At 37.2% G+C, this 19,987-nt stretch overlaps 1 protein-coding gene across 7 annotated transcripts in view; it reads right to left on the minus strand.

The window, feature by feature from the left end:
• LOC102166428 (uncharacterized) overlaps window positions 1–19,987 on the minus strand; it is a 531,894-nt gene that overhangs the window by 172,365 nt on the left and 339,542 nt on the right. For 4 of the 7 annotated variants that reach the window (XR_002345578.2, XR_014814721.1, XR_014814720.1 and 1 more), the window contains 3 exons: window positions 15,070–15,113; window positions 14,642–14,739; window positions 11,987–13,721 (listed from right to left, as the gene is read on the minus strand). The exons of 2 other annotated variants lie outside the window; for them this stretch is intronic. Coding sequence is in view for 1 of the 5 variants with exons in the window: in XM_084975226.1 (XP_084831352.1) it covers window positions 13,650–13,721; window positions 14,642–14,739; window positions 15,070–15,113 (214 nt within the window). In the remaining 4 variants the exon portion in view is untranslated. Of the gene's footprint in view, window positions 1–11,986; window positions 13,722–14,641; window positions 14,740–15,069; window positions 15,114–19,987 lie in introns of those variants that run through there. One more of the 7 variants, XR_002345579.2, reaches the window with a different exon arrangement.

Below are 19,987 nucleotides of genomic sequence, written 5' to 3' on the forward strand. Positions count from 1 at the left end.
TAATACTGAAGCTTTGCATTGGTTAATAACCTTTCCCAAATCTGTACTATGCTAGAAAGTGTATGTATATGGTAATAATCATAATAGTGAGGATGAGGAAGAGAAGGGGAAGGAAATCTACTATGTAAGTTGCAGGTACTCAACATCCAGTCATATTTAATATTTATAAGAACTCTATGAGAGAGATACTATCATTTTCCCCTTTTTACAAATGAGGAAATGGATGCACAATCAGTAACCTGTGTGAGGTCCTAGTAAGTTAACAGAACCAGGATTCGAACCCTAGACTGTTGACTCCAGGCTCTTTGCTCTGAATTTCTCCACTTACAAATTGGAGGTACAGGAAACACACATACAGGAGAGTTCATGAATATGGCAGCGGAGCACTGTAGATGTATTCTAGGATACAGACATTAGAAAACAACCCCATATTTTCATGTTAATGGTATAATGTGAATAGTAGCTGTAAAGGTAATTTATAAAAGAAGAGTGATGTGAGTTGGCATCATTGCAGGAAAATGTTAAAAGAAGGCAGAACCTGAGAATAAACAAACTAAAATCAGCTGAGATTGGCATATAGGAGGGAGAGATCATACACAAGAGAATAATGTGAATATGAGCATGTGGGTGCAAATTGGATATGTATGTTTCTAGAGAAAGGACAGCTGCCAAACTGCCTCAAATTGTCCCAATTGCTCCTACATTTTAATTCAATCCCAAGTATTGCACAGGACATAAAAATTATGCTAAAAAATTATTTATCTGATATTCAAATTTATCTGACAGCTGGTATATTTACTTGCTAAATCTAACAACATTATATAACACTGATTTTCTTAATTGTGTAACCTCCTCTATCTGCTATGCTAGAATGTATCCTCCATTCAACTAGGAACCTTGAATGCTTTATTTTCCCACCCAATCCTCAATATGTGGAATATCACCTGGCCCCAGTAGGTGCTCAAAAGATGTTTGTGAATGAAAGAGAAAAAAGGCTTTTTACTAAACATTAATTTATTTAATTCCAAATTTACCAAGTTTGAAAGCAAAGGGACAAAAAAAAAAAGGAAAAGAAAGAAAAAAGAAAGAAAAGAAATCTCACATTGGATTGGAGAATGAAGAATGGCATACAGAGAGGCAGTAAGTATGGAAATATAAACCTTAAGTAAACTGGAAAGGAGAAAATGGAAAACACTAAGAGAGGGCTTTGGGGGAAGAGAGGAAGAGGCAGGAAGAGGAAGAGGGAATAAGTCCTTACCTGGGGGGGAATATGAAAGGGAAGAAAACAGGTTTTATCGACCGAGATAGATAGGAAAGAATGCAGGGAGCAATATCAGTAATTTAATAATTTTAATGAAAAAGGCAATGCAAAATAATAATTTTTAATAATTTCAATGAAAAAGGCAAATGCAAAATCCTTAGAATTTTGGTTAAGGACTGCAATTTTAAAAAGAGAAGGAGAGAGGCCCTCTTAAACTACTGTGGAACCTGATGTAGATGAAAAGTGACATGAATAGCAACAGATGTTCTCCTTATAACTTTTTTTTTTTTCAAAATATCAAGATGGATTAGAAATGTGCAAAACAAAAGAGTCAAACTAACCCAAATTCTTCTAATTCTCTAACTGTAGAAACAGGGCTGTAACCAATTTTGGTTTTTTTTTTTTTTTGCTTTTTTTTTAGTTTAAAAATGGGGAATAATTTTATCCAGACTAGTACTTCCATCTTTTAGCCTATGAAATATAATATTGTAGAGTTGCTCTTAACTAAAAAGTCACATTTATGTTGGGTCCACATCTAGGCTATTTAAACAATGGTTCTGGTAGATGTATTTGGAGGTTTCATGACCAAAATTGAACAATGCAGACTTTCTCCCAGTTCATTAATTTGAAAAATCAAATTTCTTTAAAGTATTTCCCTCATAGTTTTTTTCTTATGTATTTGGCACCTGTCACTCTTCATCTATAGGAGAATCTAGCATAAGATGGCATCTGATTTAGCACAAAATGGTACATTACACAATTTTAGCTTTATATGTCAACATTTTATGATGTTCAGTAAATGCCATCATGATTTCCAGATGTTTCACCACCTGAATCAGATTTAAATCATGGTTAAATCTTTGTTACAGATGCTTGAGAAATAGAGAGGAGCATATATATTCAAATACATCATCTCAGCCCAAGCTCAAAGAATATCCTCTCTCCAGCCAGGTCACCGATTTCAAAATTCACTTAAAATATTCTCCCAGTGGGAACTGTATCCCATCCTCTTCTGTTAGTGTTAGTGCAGCAACATTTAACTTCTTTTTTCCTTAGGGGCCACCAAGAGGATTAATGCTCAATGTCAAGAGCACTACTGGTATACAGAAGTGATGACTCAAATCAAATTACCAAATAATCACTGGATAACTTGTTTGTGCAAGATAATGTGCTCTAGTTTGCAATCTCTGCCCTCAGTGAGCTCAGATCCAAATTGGCAAAATCCCAGGTAAATATGACCAGGTTAACTTTGCGCAATATTTAAGAAAATATTGATTCAAGAGATTGTGGAGAGACATACATTTATGCATTATGACAATAAATTGAGGCAGAAAAAGAATCAGGAATAAAGGGAAAGATAGTGGTAGGGGAAAAAGAAATGGTGGAATATATCCAGCCCTGCCTTGCATTTATTACTGTTCACCACCAAATTATAAGTTCTGTTAGTTTTACTAGTTAGTTTATAAATTGAATTGTGTATCTTTGTTTCATTATTGCTTTTGGTCAGTCAGTACTACCCAGAACTTGTCTATATACTATGTCTATATAAAAATACATAATAAAATAAATTATAAAAAATATATATTAAAATAAATTATAAAGAACATCAAAGACCATCTATCTCCTCCTAAACCCAGAAGAGAGTTAGAAACCTAGTAGGTGCTCAATAAATGTTGAATTTTTTAAAGAAACACAATAGGTACTTGATAATGAATTTATTCATTAGCTAACTAAATGGGGAAATATTATTATTGGTCAGGTATAAAGCTATAATTCAAATATGTATACATTACATAGAATTTCCCAAAGCATATTTTATAAAATATTAATTCAGCTAGATGCACTACTGGGGGTGGGGAGATAGATTCTGAATTAAAATATATTGAGGAAACATACCTACTCAAACTTTCTCCCTCCAAGATATCCACTATGCATATTAATGTTAAGAGTTTGAATTGTAATTTTTCTAGTTCCAAAGCAGAAAAAGTTGTCATGCAGCTAAAACACATGAAATTTAAAAACATACACTACCTTTGTTACAAATAAAATAGAAAAGGAAGAAATTTCATAAAACATCAATATGATTTACATATAATTTTTTGATATATATTTATAGGTAATATGGTCACTTTGCATTCAAGGAAAGCATAAATCATAGAACTCAGGAATCCATTTTAGGCTTTAAAACATTCTCTCTGATATTTAAAATAAATCTATGAATTAATAAAAATTGTTAAAATAGTAAAGAAAATGTCAAAGGAGAGCTCTCATGGACTAGACACGTATGTATACCACACATAACTTGGGAGATATGAAGTATGCAACGGTCACTTGCCCATCTTGACACACCTGGCTGGTTTGGACAATGACAACAAAATATCAAATTCATCAGGTAGCACAAGTCTATGTGGGGTCATACTCAACAGCATATAAAGTTAAATAATGGTGCTCTGCAAAACAGGTACAAAATAATTCTGATCACAGTGGTAAAAGACCAAGAAAGTCATTTCTTCTCTTCCCTTACAAATTACACGAGGGAAGTTGCACTTAAGCTCTGCTAGGTGTGCTACTTAGATCCTTTCAATTATCCTTCCGATTTCTGGAAACTGGACGCATGGTAGTTGACAATTATCATTATTTAAACAAATTATAAATTGTTAGTTAAATGTTCAATGGTAAATGATTGTGGGGCCTGGGGCCTGATACCTCAATGAATAAGATCAGAAAGAGACTCAGCTTCAGGTTATACATAGTACCTGACTGGAGAGATCTATATATTTTTATTTTTGTAGCCCCCATCCCCCAGCCTAGTTGATTTACCAAAGAGCTACTTTGAACCACACATCCCTTAATATTAGATAGCAGTGGTGAAAGTTTTGTGATTATACATTTCTGAAAATGTCATCATAGCATATTCCTGAACTAATCAGGCACTTTAGGAAATCTTATGACTAAGTTGCTTCTCTGATATATTTTAGGATTAGAGGAAACATGTCAATGAAAGTTCCACAGAAAGCATCTGCTAATCTTTACTTCTCTTGACTATTTAGAAAAGCTTGAAACGTGCTATTATATAACATCCCAGTAACTTAAGGCAGTGTTTACCAAAGCTTAATCATTAGAGGACAACATCATAATTGCTCAATCCCTAAACTCCTGAGCATTCTACATTTGCACTTGCAATTCATATGGCCTAGGTGGACTGTCATGGCACTGCCTTCATTATACTTAACCTAAGCACTATTATCCATAAAATGCATTGAGTTCAACAAACTTTTATTAAATAAAGATTTTCTATGTGCCAAACATCACCTACTAAAGGCTATTGTAACTGACAGGGCATTTATTCTTAGGAATTTATATTCTAGAGTAGATAAATTTCAAAATGTAATATGTCATTAGGCAATATATGAGCTATATTTTACCATAATAATGCAGCATAATAGGGCACCCCAATACTAAGTGTCTTAAGGATAATAAGAATGTATTTCTTTCATGAGTTCATGGGTCATTTATTTAGGGCTTGGCTGTTCAGCTCTCCTAGTCGTCACTAAATTTGCTCACAGAGCCAAAAGTCAGCCAGCTGTGGGCTGATCTAGAATGCTGTGGCTGGGTTAAATAGAGCAATTCAGTCTTATTCTGTGGACCTTTTCCTCCAGCAGGTATTCATAGAAAGTACATAAGGATAGTAGTCAAACGGTAATAAACACACACTTTTTAAAGACTGCATCATATTTGCTAACATACCATTGGCTAAAGTAAATCATATAGCCAAGTCCAGTGTCAAAGTGAGAAATATTACAGAGTCACATGGCAAAGAGGGCAGATACAGAATGGGATGATAAATAGAGGCTATTTCCTCAGTCTACTACAGGGCATTACAGCTATGGGGAAACACAAAGCATGGTGAGTACATAGAGAGTGAAGGCACCAGGGAAGGGGTTAAATCAGGTGAAATTTGAATAAAGTCTTGAACTCATTGAAGGGGAAGAGAGAGCCATGTGGATAGTTTGGAAAAGAGAATTCTAGATAGGGGAATGAAAAGGAATTCCAGAGGACTGAAACCAACTTACATTCAGCACAATGGAGAAATGGCAAGGAAGATGGAGCAGAGTGGTAGGAGATAAAGTCAGACAAGTAGCCAAAGGAAAGATCTGGCATGGCTTGTGGGCCATGTTAAGGATACTGGCTTTAATTATGAGTGAGAAGGAAAGCCACTGCAAGATTCTGAGCTCACAAAATCAGGATCTAACCCATGTTTTTAAAGCTTCTCTCTGATTCCCATGAGGAAGATCAATTTCAAGGAGGCAGGGTAGAAGCAGAGAAGTTGGTTAAGAGACTATGGTCTTACACATGCACCCGCATGTTCATTGCAGTTCTATTCACAATAGCCAAGAGCTGGAAACAACCCAAATGTCCATCAACAGACAATTGGATTAGGAAGATGTGGTATTTATACACAATAGAATACTACTCAGCCATTAAAAAGAACAGAATAATGCCATTTGCAGGAACATGGATGGAACTAGAGACTCCCATACTGAGTGAAATAAGTCAGAAAGAGAAAGACAAATACCGTATGATATCACTCATATCTAGTATCTAATATACAGCACAAATGAACTTTTCCATAGAAAAGAAAATCATAGACTTGGAGAATAGACTTGTGGTTGCCTGGGGGAAGGGGGAGGGAGTGGGAGGGATTGGGAGTTTATGGTTAACAGATGAAAACTATTGCTCATGGAATGGATTAACAATGAGATCCTGCTGTGTAGCACTGAGAACTATGTCTAGATACTTACAACGCAGTATGACAATGGGAGAAAAAATTATATATATGTGTATGTGTAACTGGGTCCCCATGATGTACAGTGGGGAAAAAAAAGTGTGTTGGGGGAAATAACAATAAAAAATAAATCAAAAAAAAAGAGAGAGACTATGGTCTTAATTTAGCGGCGATATCATGGTAGATGGGTCATGAATATAGCGTGAAGATGGTGAGATGACATTCTGGACATTTCTAAAGTACTGCTAACAGGATTTGCTGAAACTTTCTTTATACATATACATATAGCATATATACATTGAATTATTCATTAAAATATATATAGGAGTTCCCATCGTGGTGCAGTGGTTATCGAATCCGACTAGAAACCATGAGGTTGCGGGTTCGGTCCCTGCCCTTGCTTAGTGGGTTAACGATCCGGCGTTGCTGTGAGCTGTGGTGTAGGTTGCAGACGCGGCTTGGATCCCGCGTTGCTGTGGCTCTGGCTTAGGCCAGTGGCTACAGCTCCAATTCGATCCCTAGCCTGGGAACCTCCATATGCCGCGGGAGCGGCCCAAAGAAATAGCAAAAAGACAAAAAAAAAAAAAAATGTATATAGTTAAAAAGGGTTCATCCCTATAGCACCTAAAGTTATCTCATGCACTTCTTGAAGGTGGTTATGTGAGGACTAACCTTGGGAAAAAAACACTGCCTTGCCTTCAGGCAAACATTTAGACTAGTCACCTAGGTTAAAACTCTTAATATGAATTAAGCGGTCAAAGACTCTTGGATTAAAAAGTCACAGACTCTTGAATTTTCTTGGCCACTCAAAATATATAATCAAAGTAAATGATACATTTATTTTACTTGAATTTTGCAGAAAGAAATTTCTCTTGTCCCCCATTACTGAAAAAGCAAATGCTTTCCATGGCTTAATGATTTCCCCATTATCACAGAAATATCTGGCATTGATTCTTCACATCAGGGAATTTTTCTCAAATTTAATAACCTAGCTTTTATTTCCTTGGTTTATTATGTTCATAACTTGTGAAGCTGCCCAAGAGTTCTTTCTTGTGGGAATAGAAAGGCACACACAATTCTCAAAATCATAAGTAGGTACTACTGTTGGAAAAGGTGCTCTGTAAATACAAAGAGAACAGAGTAGCACCACCTCCCTCTAAAAATTATAAGAATCTACATATGTTTTATTCTTGTTGTCACTTTATTTTATTAAAATGAAAAGTAGTTTTCACAGGTATTAAATTTCCATTTTGCCCCAGAAAAAAAAAGTGAAATTTTTTGTAAAAATTATGAATTTCCATAGCAGCAACTTCATAAAAATGTATGATCTTACCCCTCAGGGTGCCTCCTCACTTGTTTGAAATGAAAAGCTGTTTGTACTCATGGTTAAAAACACACACATCAGGAAAAAATTAATCATGCAAATATTTGCAAAGTAGGAATAGTAATTGTTCAGAGCCTCTGCAATGAGCTGGGCATAACACCACAGATAGAAATTCTGGAGAAAATTCCAAAGGATGACTCATTTGAACAAAGCCAAGACTGAAGTCCCATCGTATGGATTGACAACGCTATCAAAAGCATCCTAGATATACTCCCTAAGGAATTATGTTTTGACAGTCATGCTGCCAAATATTATAAAGGATCAAATTAATTTCATCAAATTCTGCAAATGATGCTTTAGATAAGATTTAGAAATTAGAACTGGCTTTTTTGTGTGTGGAGGGTGGCTATGTGCACTGGCAATGTGCTTCTCATCTTTATCTGAGGAATATTATTATGAGACCAGATTTACTTGTTTTATAGTTTTCAAAGGGGAAGGGGTACTATTTTTATTTTTTGTAAGTGACTTTCCTGTTAATGGGAAATAAAATTTAAAATTAAATGCACTTGTTACTTTAAAGGACAAAAATGTTGACTTGTCCTATTGGAACAGTATTATCAAGAGCATTGGGAAGGGATTCTGATGAAGCATATGATGGCTGGAATATGATGCTGGGTCTCCCTGGGTGCTGGTCTGGATAGCTGAACACAAGACATGCTTAAAGACCAGACAACTCCCTTATGTTTCTCTGCCTACAGATCTCTACATTCCTTCTGCTCATAAGGGATGGAAGGAGAAAGCAAGCAATGTAGTATGAGAGCAAATCAGAGGTTCCTAATGGGACTGACTATATAATGTGTGGGGCCCAGTTCAAAAGGAAAAGGTGGGTAACAAAAAATGATACAAAAGAACTTACAAAACAGAAACAGACTCAAAGATTTTGAAACCAAACTGATGGTTACCAAAGGGAAAATGTGGGGTGGGAAGGATAAATTAGGAGGTTGAGATTGACATATATACACTACTATACACAAAATAGATAGGTAACAAGGACCTACTGTATAGCACAAGGTAATTTACTCAATACTGTATAATAACCTATATGGGAAAAGAATCTGAAAAAGAATGGATATATGTATATATATAATTGATTCACTTTGCTGTAACCTGAAACTAACATAATTTTCTTTTTTTTTAATTTTTTTTTTATTTTCCCACTGTACAGCAAGGGGGTCAGGTTATCCTTACATGTATGCATTGCAATTACAGTTTTTCCCCCACCCTTTCTTCTGTTGCAACATGAGTATCTAGACATAGTTCTCAATGCTATTCAGCAGGATCTCCTTGTATATCTATTCTAGGTTGTGTCTGATAAGCCCAAGCTCCCGATCCCTCCCACTCCCTCCCCCTCCCATCAGGCAACCACAAGTCTCTTCTCCAAGTCCAGGATTTTCTTTTCTGAGGAGATGTTCATTTGTGCTGGATATTAGATTCCAGTTATAAGTGATATCATATGGTATTTGTCTTTGTCTTTCTGGCTCATGTCACTCAGGATGAGATTCTCTAGTTCCATCCATGTTGCTGCAAATGGCATTATGTCATCCTTTTTTATGGCTGAGTAGTATTCCATTGTGTATATATACCACCTCTTCCGAATCCAATCATCTGTCGATGGACATTTGGGTTGTTTCCATATCCTGGCTATTGTGAATAGTGCTGCAATGAACATGAGGGTGCATGTGTCTCTTTTAAGTAGAGCTTTGTCCGGACAGATGCCCAAGAGTGGGATTGCAGGGTCATATGGAAGTTCTATGTATAGATTTCTAAGGTATCTCCAAACTGTTCTCCATAGTGGCTGTACCAGTTGACATTCCCACCAGCAGTGCAGGAGGGTTCCCTTTTCTCCACAGCCCCTCCAGCACTTGTTATTTGTGGATTTATTAATGATGGCCATTCTGACTGGTGTGAGGTGGTATCTCATGGTAGTTTTGATTTGCATTTCTCTTATAATCAGCGATGTTGAGCATTTTTTCATGTGTTTGTTGGCCATCTGTATATCTTCTTTGGAGACATGTCTATTCAGGTCTTTTGCCCATTTTTCCATCGATTGATAGGTTTTTTTGCTATTGAGTTGTATAAGTTGCTTATATATTCTAGAGATTAAGCCCTTGTCCGTTGCATCATTTGAAACTATTTTCTCCCATTCTGTAAGTTGTCTTTTTGTTTTCTTTTGGGTTTCCTTTGCTGTGCAAAAGCTTTTCAGTTTGATGAGGTCCCATGGGTTTATTTTTGCTCTAATTTCTATTGCTTTGGGAGACTGACCTGAGAAAATATTCATGATGTTGATGTCAGAGAGTGTTTTGCCTATGTTTTCTTCTAGGAGTTTGATGGTGTCCTGTCGTATATTTAAGTCTTTCAGCCATTTGGAGTTTATTTTTGTGCATGGTGTGAGGGTGTGTTCTAGTTTCATTGCTTTGCATACAGCTGTCCAGGTTTCCCAGCAATGCTTGCTGAATAGACTTTCCTTTTCCCATTTAATGTTCTTGCCTCCCTTGTCAAAGATTAATTGACCATAGGTGTCAGGGTTTATTTCTGGGTTCTCTATTCTGTTCCATTGGTCTGTCTGTCTGTTTTGATACCAGTACCACACTGTTTTGATGACTGTGGCTTTGTAGTATTTCTTGAAGTCTGGGAGAGTTATACCTCCTGCTTGGTTTTTGTTTCTCAGGATTGCTTTGGTGATTCTGGGTCTTTTGTTGTTCCATATAAATGTTTGGATTGTTTGTTCTAGTTCTGTGAAAAATGTCATGGGTAATTTGATAGGGATTGCATTGAATCTGTAGATTGCTTTGGGTAGTATGGCCATTTTCACAATATTGATTTTTCCAATCCAGGAACATGGAATATCTTTCCATTTCTTTACATCTTCTTTGATTTCTTTGATTAAAGTTTTATAGTTCTTGGCATATAGGTCCTTTACCTCCTTGGTCAGGTGTATTCTGAGGTATTTGATTTTGTGAGGTACAATTTTAAAGGGTATCGTATTTTTGTATTCCTTTTATAATGTTTCATTGCTGGTATACAGAAATGCAACTGACTTCTGAATGTTAATCTTATATCCTGCCACTTTGCTGAATTTATTAATCAGTTCAAGGTGAAACTAACATAATTTTCTATGTTAACTATACCCCAATAAAATTTATTTAAAAAAGGAAAATATGGGGTTCTTTGCTCAAAAATTAAGAATCTCAAGATGGCAGCAGCAGAGCATGAAGCTGACTGCACCGGGTCACATACCCATGAAGTTAGTACTGATACCTACCTAACATAAGAAGTGTAGGCTTCAAATCAAGAATGTTACACCTTTTTGGTATTCAGGCCAAACTGCTAATAAGACATCTCCAATCTGGAAGGAAAGTACTGAGGGACTCACTAGTTTAGTGGGGTTCAAGAAAGGTATTTAACAGGGCTTTCTGGATTTTTTGGAGAAATATAGAATCTTTGTGCTATCCTTTAGTTTGAGATTTAAAATAGCATCTTGGAACAAGATGAAAGCCAGCATTAAATTTCCTAAGCATAAGAAGTCTTATTGTATTTTATTTCTTAGAACTTTGAAAGCCACAAGCAACTGCTAAGTCATCTGATAGCCTCAACTGCAACATGACAGCATCAATACCACGCCTAAGAAAATCATACCAAGACCCCTCCCCTGACTTCCTCTGATCCTGGATTTTCTCATCTTCAAGAATTCTGTATAAACATCTATTATCCACTTCATATAGATGACCCAAATAAGTTGTGAGGAAATGCCAGAAACAAAAAATAAAATTCAACCCCTCAAATATATAAATAAAATGACAAAATAGGCAAAAAGAAAATAGTATTTTAGGTATGGACTTTTTGCTGCTATTTGGTTACATTTTCATTTGCTTTCTGATTTTCTTTTAGTGATGATATATGATGATACTTGCACATTCAAACCACAAAACATTATCACCAGTGTATTCCAATAATGATAGCTACTGCTGCTCAGAGTGAGCATGCTTTCTTTATGTGGTGAACTCTGCCAATTTTTGAAGTTGGAGAGAAAAAGATACTTTGTTCTTTTATGACGAGTCAATGGTAAAAAAATAAGACACACTTTTCTCAATCTGGTGTTCCTTCATGAATACAGTCAGCTCAGCAACACCAGGACTCTCTAAAACCAAGAATGAAGAGGAACACTTGAGGTGTCCTTCTCATTTCAGAGTATCTTCACGGTTGACCATGGTGATCAGGCTGTGCAGCTTTCATCAATATAAAAATATCCTTCAAAGAAGGGGAAGAAAAATGTGCATTTTCTTTCACCTTCATCTCTGGTGACTCTGATTGTGGTGTCAAATGGATTCTAAACAGTCAACTCTCCATCATCTGCACTGTCAGTCCTCTGAGATAATTCTTGCTTTCATGTTCTTTTGGAATAATTAAGCTTCATATGTGGACCCAATTAACCATTGTATGTTTATTTTTACCTCCCTATGCTGCCTGATACCCCAGCAGGAGAAGTCCAAACCCTAACACTCAATTACCTCCTCCAACCCAAGAGAGATGTGCAAAGTAAGTAGAGTCAAATCAATAAAGGAAAACTGAGTTTTACTAGGCGGATTCATCACACAAACTCTCAGTGAACTACAGTTTTTTTGGCATAAAGGAGGAGCAGGGAACAACTGTGCAACTGTGTGAGGAATAGAGTGCAAGGACAACCCTTAGCTCTTCCAAACAAAGTCAGTGCATCACCAAATGCCTTCATCATGAAGTTTGTTGTATAGGAATGGTTCTTGCCAAAAGAACACTACCAACTCCAGAAGTGACAGACAGCAAAGAAGTCATAATGGGGATTCAGCTAATTTCACAGATATCATTATCAGGACCCACCCCCCATAATACCCTATCCAAAAAGTTAATTCCATTCAATTTTCACCTGCAGTAAGCTTGTAGAAGAGCTATCTTTTTGGTGACTCTTTATAAAATACAGGTCTGAGTAGGGAAAGTGTAAAAGTTAAAGGGAGTCCAGAAGGAAAGTAGCAAACTTCGCCGGCAGCCTCAGTGTTCATCTCCCACATGTGTTAAGATCACATAAGCAGTTCTTGCTGTTTAAACTACAAAAGATATAAACTTATGAGCCCTTTGTGCAATGACTGCTTAAAAGTTTGGAACTTAAATTTCTATTGCTAATTCAGAACATTACGAATTCCCAGACCAGACAAATCCTTATGATTGAGGACATATGTAATGCCAAACGCACACTCTGAAGCTACACGATCCCATATCATCCTTGGTGCTGCTCCCCTCCAATTAGATACAAAATCCAACAAATATATGGATACACATTGCCTGTCAGAGGCTCTGATCCAGGAAGAATATTAACTGTGGCACCATTACAAAGGCCTGATTTTAGCCTGACAAATCTACCTGGGAACACCAGAAATCCACTTGTATTTGGTATCTTATTGATTAATTAGGTTAATAACTAATTTTTGAAGGCCATTACATCTAGAGGGGAATGTCAAATTGTGTCATTAGTTCAAAATGTTATATTTATCACCTTACTCTTCCCACCCAACATAACTTATGAGACAATACACTTTTCAAACTTGCTAAAAAATGCAGAGACAACATTTATCTTCCAAACTAGACCCTTGGACTATAGAGCTGAACTTTCCTACAGGTGATGCTGAAGACTTATGAAAAGTTCTGGAATCTCTCTAATTAACTGTCTAAAAGGGAAAAAGAGATTTAATACTTTATTTTGCCAATCAAAAAACATCAGTGGTATGGCCAAAGCTCTTGGCATCACCAGAACTGCACACCTTCGTACCCTATCTTGTTAGTATATTTTGGTCTTTCATATGACAATGACTTGTGATATGTAGTTGCTGTCTCCTAGCAGGGAGTAAGGCAGGGAGAGAGGGGGAAAAAGCCCAGCAATTACTGTGCAATACTCAAATCTGTCTGCCAACAGGAGAACAGTGATTTGTGAGACACATCAAGAAGTGCTGGCAAGATCAATCTGCGGAGATCCCTCTGATAGAGGAATAATGAGTTGACAAAGACCAATGTGCAGTTGGGTCCAAGCCCAATAAGATTACTGTTCAGCATCATCAATATTGTCTCTGTTTGGAACTGACACAATCAGACTGGAATCAATTGTGTCTTCCACAGCACTGTCACACATGATTTTTAACTTTGGCTCACAACTCTGTAGAGGAGCTTGCAGATGTTGGCAGATTTTTGCTAACTTACGGGATGTCATTATTAAGCAGGAGTTGCACCCCACAGTAATTTGTGGTTCTGCAGTGTTTCTCTGAGGTCTGTATATTGAAGAGAGAAGACAAGGAGAAAAAGGAGATGAGAGATTAGCATGTAAGAGAGACTTCCTATTTAACCCCTCTGCTTTTGTTTTGTTTTGTTTTAGTATACTGACCAAATACCATATGTAAAATGTAGGCTAGTTCTTAGCCTCAGCTTAATTTAAGTTAGGGATCAAAGATTTTTATTGAAACACAGAATCATGAACATTTTTCTGCTATGAAGCACCATAACAATAAAATTATGTTTTATCATCAAAAGGCAGGGAGTATATGTAGAAGGCACTGTCTAGAATGTATCAGAAGTTGTTCAAGGAGTTGGAAAATCTAATAAGCACTTGATTTTTAAGCAATCCCTGCAGTCTCCTCCAGTGTGTTTTATGTCATTATTCCCACCAAAGAAAGCCATCAACTTCTTTTCATGAGCTCCATTTGTGCCTTAGCCTTGCCCACACGGGCATCCTAGATTGCTGATACTAGCTGACTGATCAAGTCATCCAGTTACAAAATGTGATTCATGGCCAGAGACTAAAATACTGAAAAAATCCAAAAAGAGACAGGGTCTGGATTCTCTTTTGCCACAAGTATAAATAATAATGGCACAACTGGATCTTCCCCACTGATATCCATCTAAATGTAAATTCTGTGAGAAGTAAGTGCTATGGAAATACAACCAAATTTGCCATTCTGAAATCTCTACTTCAGCAAACTCAGGTCCTTAGACCGGATCCAAGGTCAGTAATACTGTCCCATCAAATCTAATCCCAGTTGTTAGAGTATATCTCTCCCAGTCCAGGATGACATCAGTGTTTTGAAATTTTATATAAGTAGACATTTATGGTGGTCTCTCTGATCTTTGATCACCCCTGACATGGTCTCTGTCCAAGCCCATGTTGTTCCCTAAGAGGGAGGCATGTGCCTACCTTCTTGGGCTGGAAATCTTTGTGGAGCCTGGGAACCAGCCTCTTTAGGTGAGTCACACATTCATTTCCTCCTGATGCCCTGCTTCCACCCCAAGGCTCTGTGAAGAATTGAAAATACCAATCCAAGTTATCTTGGATCACTCTTGCTTCCTTTGGGAAAATCTTCCTTCCCCTTCATACTCACAGCAGCAACAATTCTCCTCCCCTTCAAGGCTCTCATTGCTATTTCCCTAGAATAACACTACCCCCCACCCCACCCCACAACCTCCAAAGAAAACAAAGATTAGAAACCAAAGCTGGGCTACTTTGATTTTTACTCCATCACAAAGGGATAGAGAACAAAAAGGCCAGGTTACCATTTCAAGGTGAGGTTGCCAAAAATGAGAACAAAACATGAATTAAAATCTTAGTAAATAGCTCTGTCCTACCTGTACCTAGGTGGCCTTGGAAAAGTCCTAGAATAATCTCAGGCCTAAAAAAAAAAAAAAAGAGAGAGAGAGAGAGAACTAATACTTGTAAGGGTCAAAGGAGAAAGTGCCTGTGAAAATGTTGATACTAAGCTATAAGTGGTGGCAGTTCTTTGTTTGCTGCCCCTTGCAAAGAAGATAGAGATTTGCAGCTGAGAGATGAGGCAGAAAGAAGAGAGTCCAGTCTTCCGCGTACTTGATTTCTTAGGCGGTTTGGATCTGATCTGAACAGACTCCTCTATGGGGCTCCAAGCTAACAGAAACCCCTAGAGACTTTGCAAAGTCACTGCATTCACCACTCCTCTGGCAGACTAAGAAATGCCAGTTGCTCCATTAAGCAGACTCACAGAGGAGCTGCTCCATTCTCATGGGGGTTCCTGACATCCACTTGGCCTTAAATATTATGAGCATCTAGGGAAGCATGGGTGGGAAAATGTCAGTATGTGTGCTTGGTTTGAATCTCTCTGTGTGCAGCACTGATGGCTTGAGTGTCCCTGGAGGGTATTTAAATAAATCCCAATGTTCAGGGCTGGCCTTATGTATAAGTGGATTAAGCCTCTGACTATTGGATTTGAACACACCAAAGTATCCCTGACTGAAAATGGAGCTCCTGTCAGGTACTTCTATAGCCTGGGAAGTATTTCCTTAAGGAAATACTTAATTTAACTTGATTTAGGTATTGCTTAATACCTTATAGATAGAGAGCAGCAAGGATCAGTTTATCTGACTTTTTCATTGAGGGTCTAGGGCAGGGGAGGAGTACCTTATCTTGAGAAGAGGAGAGGAAATCGAAGCACAGATGGGGAACTGGGTGTTGCAGGTGCTGAGCAGAGCAAGTAGAAAACTAAAGCAGGAGACATTGTGCATCTAGGAGATAAGCAGTGGCCCCAGCCACCAGATCAGAGAGCAGTGAAGAGAGTGGAAGTGCCAGCTGAAGACAGAAAGGAAAAGCACAAAAGATTTGCCTCTGCTATGAATGCTTGCCAGGGTTTTTCCCTCATTCTCATTCAATTCAACAGATGTTAATTAAGCATGAGTATTATAGATAAATATTTTCTACAAAATATTTTTCTGTAAAAATTTGACAAATATGGGCTGAAAGCACTATTTAAATACTTGGAACAATGTACGAGGTCTGTAGTTCAAACTGACCATATACCAGCTATATATGCCTATCATTTACATCATTTGAATCTCTGTTTCTTCATCTGGAAATTGATGAAACTGATGATAATTGTATTTTTTGGGCCAGACAGAATAAATCCAAGTATATCCCTAAGAGGCCCAACCATTTCTCCCATTGATAATATTCAGGAAAAGAAACAACAAACTCTCTCCTGTTATTCTTCTGTTATAGCAATAGGCTATAAGAAAATGGGTTAACATAGTAAACCAAGCCAAGGCTTACTGAGGGTCTATCACTTGCTTAGACTCCAAAGTGGAAATCACATTTTAGGGACTCCAATTGGCTGTCTAATGTGCTTCCATGGTCTTCACACATTTTTCTCCGTGAATTCCACTGATAAGGAGCTGTGATGAAAGCCCCAAGGAGGATACAACCCCTACACATGAACTGACATTTACAAAAGTTCCTGGGAGTTCCCTTCATGGCTCAGTGGTTAACAAATCCGACTAGAATCCATGAGGATGCGGGTTCGATCCTTGGCCTCACTCAGTGGGTTGAGGATCTGTCATTGCCCTAGCAGTGGTGTAGGTCACAGAAGCTGCTTGGATCCTACATTGCTGTGGCTGTGGTATGGGCCTACAGCTACAGCTCTGATTCAATCCCTAGCCTGGGAGCCTCTGTATGCCACAGGTGCAGCCCTAAAATAGGAAAAAGAGAGAGAGAGAGAAAAAAAGTGTTCCTATACTATCCACCCCTTTCTGCTTTCTAGGTTCTACCCTGAGACTCTCACCCTATGAGTGAGACTGAGAATTAGAATTAGGAATAGTCGGTAAATCACTCAGTTCTTTGCTAGACTTGTAGCCCTAAAGAAGTTTTTTAAATGTAGTTGATTCTTTAAATGTAGTTTCAATCTGCTAGGTTGTATTTTCTCCTGTAAACATTCCAGAAAATACCCTAGGATTAAGAACTATTGAATCTTCATCCTTGTCTTGCTGCAATTCAGTTTCATTATTTCCTATTCAATATGCTAAATGTTATGGCCTGGATAGGTACAATTTGGTGTTATTTTTCTGAGGATAAATGGCAAAAATATCACTACAGAAAATGTTTCAGAATTATCCTAGTTTTAATGATGCTCCAGAACCTCAGTTCTATCAGAGAGTATGAACATTTTAAGAAACACATATTTATATATTTAATTTATATATTATATATTTAATTTTATGCTCAAATAAAATAAAAATAATTTTAACATGTTTATACATATGCATTTTATATTGAATTTTTTAGATTTTCTTTTGCTTAAGTCAGCATACAACTCCTTCCCTAATTTCCACATCTGCTATAGCCGGCCGCATTGAATATTGCTATAACTGAAGAAAAAAACTAAAACGAAGGAACAGAAAGCAAAGTAGTATATTTACTTCTTAACTTGTGATTCTATGCAGTTCAGTAGTCAATCTATTAAGTCATTTCCCCAACTGTCCTTAAGTATAAGAGGGAATTTTCAGACTGATGATCTTTTGTAAGGGTGTACCTTCCTCATTTCTCCCCTGTGTAGGGTGAACTGACAACATTAACAATAAGAGAATATGGAGGTTCTCATAAACAACAGATTTGTACTTCATTTTAGGAAGAGGTAAGATAATAGAATGGTTAAGAGTATGACTCTGGAGACAGATGGTTCTGGTTCAGACCATCACCTTGTCATTTATTAGCTCCATGGTTTCTATCTCAATTTCCTCATTTGTGAAATGAAGATGATAATGGTACATGTCTCACAGGAATTCTGTAGGATTAAGTGAATTAATACATGTAAAGTACTCAGAACCATGTCTGGGACATAGACAGCAACAATTAATGTTAGTTATTTTATGAGAAAATATAGGTGCTGTGTTAAGAAATTAAATACTTTGTATATGGTGAACCCTCATTATGGATATTAAATGTTATTATTTATTAAAATGCCAAATTAGGTTTTAAAATTAAAACCACTAACAAATTACATTTAAATAATTTAAAGCCTCATAATACGGGAAATGATTTCTAGGAGGAGTATATTCAAAACTTTTTTTTAATTCTATAGAAAGACTATTTAATTAGTTCACTTAATTGAGGCAGACTAGGACAAAGGAGACCTGGAACAACAGACCAGAAGGAATTTCAGATGATGAGATAAAAACACATGAATTAAAGAGGAAGTTAATAAGTGGACATTAGGACAAGCCCTAAGGGGTTGAATAACACATAATAAGGAATGTAAGATGGTGGTTCAAGACATACCAGTGAGATAAGCAAATCTAGGTACAACAGCCCCCCCCCATCTATGGGGCATATGTTACAGACCTCTAGTTGTTTAAAATGCACATGGTCTCAAGCTTTCTGTGTACAATATTTTATCCTATACATACCTATGATAAAGTTTAATTTATAAAATAGGCACAGTAAGAGAATAGGGGAATTGCCAGCATCGCTGCTCTTGCACCTTGAGGCCATTATTAAGTAAAATAAAGAATTACTTGAACACAAGCACTGGGATATCACAACAGCAGATCAGATAACTTAGCTACTTAGTGACTAACAGTGGGTAGCAAGGATGACCGACCTCCCAAGCAGGACAGAGTGGGACAGGGCAAGACTTCATCATGCTACTCAGAACAGCATGTGATTTTTAAACTTATGATTTCTGGAATTTTCTATTTAATACTTTCAGACTGTGATTGTGGATAAATGAAACCACAGAAAGTGAAAATGCAAGTGAGGGGTGACTACTGTAATGGTGATATTATCCCATAAATCTTAACTAGACAGGCCTTGGGAGAGATCTGTGAGCAGGTAATGGGGAGTAGGGTCCTAGCTTAGAGATGGAATATAAGATCAAACTCCTGCCATTGGAGGGAAGTCTGATGAGAATAAAAGATACAAATCTTTATGTGACTCGAAGGCAGGAACTCGGTCTAGGGAATAAAGATCCAGTTATGAGAACTGGAGCATGAGTTGGTGGCTAGTTCCTAAACTTGTGATATTCTGATAGATACTCAACTGACTCTCCAGGGGAAAGCTCTGTTTTTTACAGTTTGCCAATTTCTGTAGTGTAAATATTTCCAACATGGCTGATTTCAAGCTATCTATGTGACATCCACTAGCTTGCAAAATTCCTCAAAAGTGAACGACTGACTTTCATAAGCCAATTCAAATCAGCTCTAGCACACAGTGGGAGGCCTGGTTTTCAGAACTGAGGGAAAGTTTTAAAAATAACAGTGACTTACGCTGAATCACCAAATGGTGAGCTAGACCTTCTTTATACTTATGCCAAAAGTCAAGTATCATCCTCAGAGACAGGGCAAGGCTCAGCTTTTAAGGGCAGGGGCGGGGGGGGTGGGTAATTAGGTAGCCCCCATGGGAAGAAGCAACATGAACAAGCTTGCCACACCTCAGCTGGCTACACTTCAGTCACCCTCATATTCTTTTACTGGTTTCAACTGGAAAAAGTAAAACTATGTAATCCTAAACCAATGACACTGGTTGACCACTAGAAGGCTCAACACAGAAAGTCTGGACCATCTATATGGACTCACCAATTAAAGCATTTCCAGGATACAGTCTGGGAATTGCTAAATGCTCTTCTAGGAAAGAGCATGTTATCTCATTTTCCCTCTTGTAAATTATACTTCTTTCTCTCAGAATGAAATCTAAAAACAACTGCTAACAACGACATTAATATCTAGCATTACTTGAATAAATACTACATAG

This window comes from Sus scrofa, chromosome 1 (assembly GCF_054392235.1).
Source record: "Sus scrofa isolate SSC_HxYL_T2T_F1_AM1 chromosome 1, Sscrofa_HxYL_maternal_Yorkshire_Landrace_v2.0, whole genome shotgun sequence".
NCBI classification, from domain to species: Eukaryota; Metazoa; Chordata; class Mammalia; order Artiodactyla; family Suidae; genus Sus; species Sus scrofa.